The sequence below is a fragment of the Poecilia reticulata genome, linkage group LG12 (genome assembly GCF_000633615.1).
Source record: "Poecilia reticulata strain Guanapo linkage group LG12, Guppy_female_1.0+MT, whole genome shotgun sequence".
NCBI classification, from domain to species: Eukaryota; Metazoa; Chordata; class Actinopteri; order Cyprinodontiformes; family Poeciliidae; genus Poecilia; species Poecilia reticulata.
The window spans coordinates 14,189,215-14,198,724 of record NC_024342.1 but is presented as its reverse complement, the minus strand read 5'-3'; the positions used below and the strand labels follow the sequence as shown (position 1 = coordinate 14,198,724).

General features: G+C 39.4%; 1 protein-coding gene across 4 annotated transcripts in view; it reads right to left on the bottom strand.

The window, feature by feature from the left end:
• Positions 1–6,071: 6,071 nt before the first annotated feature.
• Positions 6,072–9,510, bottom strand: part of exd3 (exonuclease 3'-5' domain containing 3) — a 47,772-nt gene continuing 44,333 nt past the window's right edge. For 3 of the 4 annotated variants that reach the window (XM_008423985.1, XM_008423984.2, XM_017308008.1), the window contains 2 exons: positions 6,992–7,058; positions 6,072–6,906 (listed from right to left, as the gene is read on the bottom strand). In XM_008423985.1, coding sequence (XP_008422207.1) covers positions 6,539–6,906; positions 6,992–7,058 — 435 coding nt within the window. In that variant the 3' untranslated portion in view covers positions 6,072–6,538. The remainder of the gene's footprint in view (positions 6,907–6,991; positions 7,059–9,510) is intronic. The other variant, XM_017308009.1, reaches the window with a different exon arrangement.

Sequence of the window (9,510 nt, the reverse complement as noted above, 5' to 3'; positions counted from 1 at the left end):
CTGAAAATGGTGTGCTCAAATTTGACACAATAAGACTTGTGACAAAGTATAAATGAGAGTTCGTATTGCCTCCTTGTGAACATTGCTTTATTCTTGCTGTTTTGTCAATATGACCAGAATTGTGTCGTGTACAACAGCTGTACGCACTTAACTGTGCCTTTCTTGACGATTGTATTACATCATTTCCATTTTCAGATGGCTTAATAGTGCTCAGTGAGATGTTAGTAATTTTGTGTATTATTTCAAAACCTGCTTTAGACTTCTGTACTGTTTGCTGAATTCATTTATCATTGTGAATCTGCTTTTTAATGTTACAAGCCTCTACTTATCCATTTATGAATTAACATTTTATTTAGGGACATGAGAGTTAAGAATCAAAATTGCAAAAATAATTTTCAAAAATGTATCATTTTCTTTTCCCTTCAAAAATAATGCTTTTTTTTTTTTGTACAGTGTAATGCAGTGTAATGCGGGGTGACCGGTGCATATTTCGGCACATGCTTGGTTTCCAGGGGGGTCCAAACAGCACAGAAGTTTGGATTTACCAGCTTGTAAGGGCAGGAGTGACCTATAGGAACCAAAAGGTATAAATAGCAGTCAAATGAGTCCCAAACGGGCCCGGGCTCCCCGTGTAAAAACACCTCCGATGGAGGAGATTATAGGTGGCTGTTTAAATCATAAACGGCGGATATAGTCCAGTTGTTTTTAAAGCGACTAGACTGTGGGACTTCAAATAACAAAAGCCCTGCGCTACTTCCTTTTTGCAAGTGAAAAGAGGTGACGCTGTGCGCAGATTGACACGCCGCTCAGCTGCCCCCGCCACCGTGGGAACCGGGCGCATGTGTGTGTCTGCGTGTGTGTGTGAGACAGAGAGAGAGAGAGAGAGAGAGAGAGGGGGGGGGGGGGGGGGGCGAGGAGGGGAGGAAGGGGGAGTGAGGTGGTGACAAGACGCAAACACGGTGAGACGGAGAGAATACGTGTTAAAGTCGCCGAGAAGCAAGCAGTTAAGAGAAACCGCTGCGAGGGAACATCTCTGCCTCAATCGGAAAGCTCCGTTTGGCGGCTGCGGAATTGATCTCATCTGTGTAACACTTTATGAGCAGCTCGCTGCTCTAATGGTTTCGCACTGTCCTAATTTTCCCCACACCCCGAACTCTTACCTTTTGGCGCACGTTCTGACTTGTGATGTGCGCGTATGAGTGGTGCGACTGCAACCCGAGGTCCCACGGCCACGGATGAAGAAGCCGCGCATACAGATTTCAATATAGGGGCGGCACTCTTTATATGACGGCGAAACATGAGCTAAATGACAGGTGTCTATTAAAATTAGAGGAAGCTGACGGCTATCGGTTCATTCTTGTCCATAAGAAGAAACTCTGCGCCTTCAAAGATTTCAAACTTAGCCACACTTTAGATAACTAGCTAACTTTTGAATTCGTAGCTCATTTTAATTGTGCAGTATACTGCCTATATAATGCTCTCCTACTTCCCCTTTGTGGCCACACAGGCTTGATTAACCACTTCACTTACACCGCTGCCATTTATTTGTGTGTCGCCTTGATAACCAAAGCAGTAAAAAGAAGACCAAGAAGGCAAATATTTTTTGTGAACAGCTCAGTTTTTTTTTTTTACATGCTACCTGTGAAGGCAGTTTGACAGGAGCCATTGTTAACCTGTTGCCACGGTCCTATGGACCCATTTCTCAGCCTCTCTCCCCACGCAGATTTCCCTCAAGCTGAATGGGTCCAATGTGAATCTGTGCCAATGCGCTTCATGTTTGCTGCTCACTGGGTTTACCGAGTATCTGCAACATGAACAATGCCTAAAATAAGCTTAAATTCAGCAAAACATTTGGGACCCATATGTTTCCTACTTTTAATCTACAGGGTTTGCTTTTGTTTTTTGTTTTTTTCCACATCAAATATATCATATGTAACCTGTGGAAAATCCCCTATGGACCCCATGAGAATGATTCTTGCTAAAGAAGATAAGTTCACACTCAGCATAGCCTCTGCAGCCTATGAGGGCCCCTCTTTTTGTCTTGAGTTTTCTTGAATCAAATCTATAATTAACATAGGGAGATTATCCAAATGTCATATTTGGATAATCATATGGGGCATACTACTCTACCCATTTGGCCAAGAATGTTAGCCCCTTATGTTGGCTGTGGTTGGTTTGACTTGAACTGATTTTCTTCCAAATAAATTTTGTTTCAGTTGAACACATTTTCTTATGACGTGTGCTGTTTAAGGTTTAAAAGTTATTCAGACGTTATTATGTATAAATATAAGACTTTAGGGTATCTGCTGTTTTACCAACTGATGTCTAACAACTTGACATGGATCTCCACCAACATGACAGTCTGGAAATCAAAATACATTAACAAAGAATGCAGAATGTGCTGCAGTTTCGGATTTTGGAAAACCTAATCATAAGGATTTCTGTGATGCATTTTTTCTTAAGTCAGGGCAGTCTTGTGATTGGTCCCCAAACTGACTCAGCAGCAGCATGACCATTGCAAACATAGAGCAGATGGCCCTCAACACCTCCCACCCCCACTTTTTGGATCACATGAATGGACAGAGACGGCAGATAAAGAAGTGTGGCGAGCTCTCCAGGGTTCCTGGATCAAAACATCAAATGAATCCCTTTAAAATTACATGTGTGCAAAGGGACTTTGAAAAGTTTGCGCCAATTCCAAAATAAAAACAACAGTTCATGTAAGATCGGGAAATCATTAAAACTTTTTAATTTCTCAGCGCAAAAAAATGTGTAAGACCTTTGTGCAGTTTGTGTTTTGTTTCCTTTTTTCCCCATGGTCTTTGCAGAACACTTTCTAGAAAACCAGGAACATCTGTCGGCCATCACAGCTTTAGTTGGAGTCAGTTTAAATACTTGGAAAGCCTGTGCACAAACTGAAGGAGCCAAAAGTTTCTCTTCTGGGTGAATTTCTCCCCCACATACAGCTTCACCCTCTCTGTTTTTCCTAACTTTACACCTTCTGTTAATATCACACCTACTTTGACGGAAAATAAAACGTGTTTAATATCAAATGCGCGCGTTACGCGTGCGTAAATGCGCACAGTAATAAGAGTGACCAAAACTCACGGAGGATACACTGAATGTAGAACCGGTGGCCTGTACAGCTGAGTAGCTATAGATATAGATGCATTTTTTTATTAGCAAAATGCATGTTTGTTTATAGAGAGTCACAAGTTCAAGATTGTGAATCGAGGCAACTCGGTGCCCTGATTTGAGATCTGGCGTTTGGGGCCGAAGGGACCGGGGCCAGACAAGACAGGAGGAGACTCCCCGTCCCCCGTTCTCCCGGAATGCATGTTGCTAAAAAGTAGAAAAAGAAAAGAAAAAGGAAAAAGAGGAAGAAAAAAAAAGAAAACGAAAAACCCACAGAAATGTTGGCTTCTCATTCACAGAGAATTAAACCATGAAGAAAATGATCCTTTTTCTTTTCCTTTATTATAACCAGTTTCTTTCACATACGTAGAAAAAAAAAGAAAAGAATGCATGTGTGTGTGTGAATGTGAGGGAGAGAGAGTGAGAAGGAGGTGACGTTTAACCAGGAGGGAGGGTCCTCTGCATCCAATTCATTCCGGACACCACGTGTCCTCAGAGCGTGGGAAAGAGGCGAGCTTTTCTTCCCAGCGAAGAAAGAGCGTGGATCAAATAACACGGCGCTGCAGCGCAGAGCTCTGTGCAGACAGGAGCTGCGACCACCCGGACAAGGACAGTCCGGGAGCCGCATCATGTCTGCTTTATCCATACCAATAAAATATTTCAGGGGAGCTTAATGCAACTGCAGCAATTATAAAGTCTTATTTATGAGAGCTTATGGCTGTAAGCCGAGATGCGAATGTGTGTAGGTGCGTGTGTGTGTGGTTCAGGCTGTGCGACAGAGCAGAATGAGTTTGCATGAGCTAAATCTTTATTGTAAAGCAATGATTTGCAGATTTCGGATCTTTTTACACAGCGCCGCGAATATTAGTTTGTCATCAACCTTTTCCCAGATTATTGAAGATAATTTCTAATGACTTAATTGGAAGCAATTATCTAAATTCCAAAACGGATATGCTATATATGCTGCACATCCGTGTCTCCCGCATTTTTCTGACTTCTTCAGTTACTTTTTTTTTAAATCTCTGTAGCTGAAGTCTCTTAAACAGGTAAAGATATTAACAAATAAAAATAAATGCCATGTCTAATGTAGCTGAAATTTTCTCAAAAAATCTAATTTGAATAAATGAGATGGGAAAAATTGTTATGTTGAACATAATAGCAATCATATTTATAATAATAAAATTTAAATGATTTGTTAATTGGTTTATGGCAAGATTGCCTAAATGTTTTAGTTTGCTCACACTTATTAAAACATATATCAATACAATTCAAAAACACCTGGACACACAAGGAGACAGGATTTCTATAACTGGACTTAACTATAATTATGACAACCCTGCTTAATATTATTATTGCTAATTTAAGTAGCAATATAAGCATCTCAAACCCCAGACAGACGTTGTCCTGCAGCTGTGGCCGCTTAAATTTAGAAACTGAACACTAATTTACCTCAGTGACTATGAGCCGTCTAAAAACCACTGCGGCCGTTTTGATGCTTGTGATCAATAGAAGAAAGCCCACATCTGGCCATCGTTAGGGATTCCTATGGGTGTATGCCTTTTGTCGTAGCTTTAGCAGAATGCGCACCATATACATTTACAGAAAATACCAGGAAATCTCTAGTAGCACGAACCTCGCTCTCTTTGGGCCGTTTTCGATAAAGGCTCATGTTATGCAATCACACAAATTTAAAGTGGGATTAGGAAAGAGAGCAGAAAATATGAGTGGATTCTTCTGGTATGGGGAGGTTTCTTCTATGAGATCTGACCCGTCTATTCCCAGAAACTCCCCCATGTTGGTGTTACGCCTGAAAGACATCAGCAAACCTTAGAAGATCTCATCAGTCTGTCCATTCTCAGTCCATCAGTCCATGTGATTTGTTTTCAGAGCATGGAAAATGTGATAAAGCAACCAGTTACAAGACTTACTGGAAGTCTTGTAACTTTCATTACAGTTACAGCAGCATTTATCACACACAATTTGTAAAAAAAACAAAAAAAAAACATTTAATCTAAGCAGCATTCTTCAGTGAGGAAGAAAAAAAATGATCGTATGCCAATAAATCACTGGTACATCTAGGTTTGAGATGTCTAGATGTACTCCTTAAAAACCTGATACGGACAGAAGCGAGGCATTTTTAAGATGATGAGTGTCTGTGAGCTGTTGTTTAGTAATCCACCACTCTCTCTTCACCTGGTTTAAGTATTACATAACACACATGTCAAATGCCATTCAAAATGGAAAAAAAAACAAGAGAATTTACAAATGAATTAAACTGAAAAAACTAAAATAATTTGACACAAAATAAACTTTGAGGCTGGGCAAGAACTGATTTCTCTTTTCTTTTTTTTTTACCACCACGCACAGTTAGCAGTAAGGTCATTACCACTAACCACAATCTACATGTGAACCAGAAACAGCTTTTTCTGTCCTACCAACAAAACCTGAAAGTGGAGTTTTATAAACTCTTGTGGGACTTTAAGTAGAGCTGTTTTGGCCAACTGAGACTAAGACAAATACATGTATTGCATCTTGTGTGAAACAAAAATTATTTATAGGGAAAATAACCTGCAGAGCACTTTGAAGTACGAAGGAGGATCTGTGATACTGTGTCCCAGTTTCTTTTCTAAACGCCATGTCATAAAGGACTCTTAGTTTCAAATGCTGGAAACATAAAATTGGCTTTCTCTCATTGTCATCTCAGTTTCCTAACCTTAATACAACAGAAAATCTTATAGGTGAGCTAAAGAGAAGCGTTTATAGGGATCGTGCATGATCTTGTCCAAAAGAGGAAACACCAAGCAATTTTCATCCTTGTATTTTCTAACTTTCCCCAAAAGGAGGGAGTCAAATACTTGTGACACACACATAATTCATGTAAGTATGCATATAGTTCTGAACTTGAGATGCTTAACTGAATAAAAACCATTAAAGACTTGATTTTTCAACATTTTAATTTAATTTAAATCGTTAGGTCCCAATACACAAGGATGCAGTCTATACCTTTTAAAGTGGAAAAAAAGTTTCAAATTCAAGTAAAATTCTACACATCCTACTGTAAACAATCAAAAATAAAAACATTCAGATAAAAAAAACCCCAGACAAAATAGCTAGGATTGTAAACAAATCAGTCTTTGTTGCACTAAAATAATAACAACAATAATAATAATTTAAAAAAAAGAAACCGTGCCAGGATTAATCTCCTGGCACAATTTCTTGTCAAAAATCAACAACGTAACTTAAAACTATCAGCTAAAACTCATGGGCTTGGAACTGCTGGCAGTCCTTCATCAGACACAAACTGCATGAAAGATAAATACATGGACCTGAGCAGAGAACTGAATTATCCACAAATAATACAAATAGTATACCAATATAAAATATAAATATGAGCAGCTCTCCATCAATTGAATGGCCCGGCAACTGAGATGTGATCCTTTTCTCTTAAGTGTAAGACTTCCTGGAACAAAGAGAGGACACGGCCAAAGTGAGAGCCTTCCCAGAACACCTTGCCACATCTGGTGCAGACATAGAACAGGGGTATCCTCTGCAGCAAGGCGGGAGGCACAGTGTGGAGCTGAATGGGCGACCCCCCGGGAAAGGTCATGGTGTCGCGGTCCAGTCCTGAAAGGGAGGCCCAGCGACACTGAGCGGCGTACCTGGGGGGCTCAGGGGTCACGCTGAGGGTCAGGGTGTCATCGGGCCTCAGCTCTTCCTGTTGACAGGATTTCTCAAGCATGTAGTCGCTGGTGTTGTGATCTTGCAGAAATCCTGGAAAAGAAAAACAGAATTAACTATTAAATTTTAAATTCAACGCAATATAATATAACCACCAACACATTTCCATTTAATATACCTTTCTCTTTGAGCATTGTTTCCATGTCAGCTTTGGGAATGGACACATATTCATCGCTGTTACAAGCCTGGAGAAAAAGCAGAGCAACAGATCTGAAATATGAGAGAAAGAATCTGCTTCAAAACCACAGGGACACATTTAATAACCTGGTGTAAAAGGATACAGTATTTCACATATTCCTGTTGTTTATCTTTCCAAATTAGATGTATTTGGATTGTTTAATGTGGGATACAAAGAGGCCTTTAAATAGTTAATTCATATAGCTGTTCAACATTTAAAGAAGCTCTCAACAGGTCCAGTCCATCTTATTTATCAGAAGTGTTGTTAAACTGTCCTAAACTTGAAGATCATATGGGACTTTTGAGTGTGTTGTAGTTTTTAGAAATAAACTGAAAACAGATTTTTCCTTTCACATTTAGAATAGTTCTTAAAGACAAATTGACTCTTTACTCAGGTCTTAATTTGGCTCATCTTTCACTTTTAACAATAATTCATGTTTTGTTTTTTTTAGAAATATTGTTAGATTTGTGCTTAGTTCACTTAATTTTAATCCCCCTTTATGAATTTATTGGCCAGGTTTTAAGACTACAACTAAATTTCCGTCACACACCATTTTAAGTTGCTTTGCTTTTATTTTTTTTATTACATTAATCTTTATTTTTAGTTGAATTCTTTTATTCTTCACTATTTTTTATGTTTATCAAGCAATGTATAGAATTATACAATAATGATCATTACTACAATCTGAAATTTATTTATTTAGGATTTCCTCAGATAATAAAGGAAGTGTTTCCTGCTAGTATTTGATCAGGACATTTAAATGTTCATCGGTAACAAATGCATAAAAATGATTATGTAAATCTATCATCCTAATTCATATTTTGTCATGTTTTTTTTATTTGATAGGCCACTTTATGGTGATAGTTTGTTTTCAATGACTGCAAAACAATTTTTGATGCTGCATTTTAAATAAAGTTTGACTGATTGATACAGTATAAAAATAAGGTAAAAATAAAATTATATCCATGTTTATTAAAATTACTTCATCCAAAAAGCAAATCATCATCACAGCTTTATCGGTTTCAACCACATTTTGGTAAAATAAAATGATAACGTATGTTAATCAACTGGAGATGGTAAAATAATATGCGAGCCAAGAACTAGAAAAAAATATCACCAGCCAGTGATCCATCTTCAGTGGGTGGAACATGAAAGTGTTGATGTTAAATTTTGTACACAGCCTGATGTAAAAGATTAATTTCCCTGCAGATTCAGCAGTAGCAGGAAGGCTCAGCTCAGCGATGTTTCTTAGCTTCAAAGCAAAGTGTCAGGCATGTTAAACTATCTGGCAGCAAGACTGCATGGCCCGCTCACTAGTGTTGACCCTTTCACGTCGATAGGAATCAGACGTTTTCCCAGGTTGTTGCTCCGGTGTGAAAGGGTGTAAGTGTTACTCAAAGATCCAGTCGGGGTGTTAGCGTGTCAGTAAAGACACCCTTTACGCCGGAGTGATTTTCACACGTTCCTGCTGGCCTGTCCTCCTTCTTGGTAAAGGTCTCACTTGGTGGGACATTAGTGACCTCCTGCTTGCCAGCCCCCCAACACGAACACACACTTGTCTGTGAGCCATTCTGACAGCACGTCAGTGCTAAAAACCTTGTCAACACACCTGAGCTCCACCCTGTATACAGCATTCCAGTCAGGAGTGGGCAGTAAATCAAATCTGGCTCATACGAGAGATCCTTAACAGGCCTGCTTAATCCTTGTCACTCTTTACCTGGAGGAAAAAAAAAAAAAAAACAGGAGCGAACTCGGAGACTACGCCCACTCAGCACAAAAGCAGGTCGTCTCCTCTGTGTGCACATGTGGAGCGGTGTTTGCCTCTGTGGTGACTGAGGTCAGGACATGAGAAAGCTGTAAGAGACAGTGGAGGTGTGGGAACAGCAGAGGTGTCTGCTTTGTGTTTACTTCTCCCTCGGTGCATCCTATTCACTCTGCCTCGCATCACACACAAACCAGCAAAAAAAAACGCAACCAGAAGAGCTGAGAAGGAGCTCAAAAGTTGCATCACACGCACAAACATATGGGCACGATGGCAGCGACCAGCACGACAGAGCGAGCTATTTGTTCAGCTCAAAGTTTCCCAGCTTGGAGCATGCCAGGACCTGCTCTGAACTCTGAAGGCTGAACCACAGACTGGCAGACAAACACACATCTCACACACGCAATGCCCATATTCTGTAACTCTTCAAAACCAAGAAAACTATAATCCGGGAATGATTTAATACGCAATTAAGTTCAGTATGAAGAGAAATTATTTTAATTTGAACTAATCACATCATGTCAGTCATTTTAAAAGACACCTGCAAATAAAGAGTGGTTGCAGCTGGTGTTGGTCTTTAGCATTTTACATGCTTTAGTCAAATTTAGGACTTTTCAAGACTTAATAGATTTTAACTTACTTAAACCAGCAGTATGTTTTTTTTTTTTTTTTTTTTTTACATATTTGTTAAAACCAT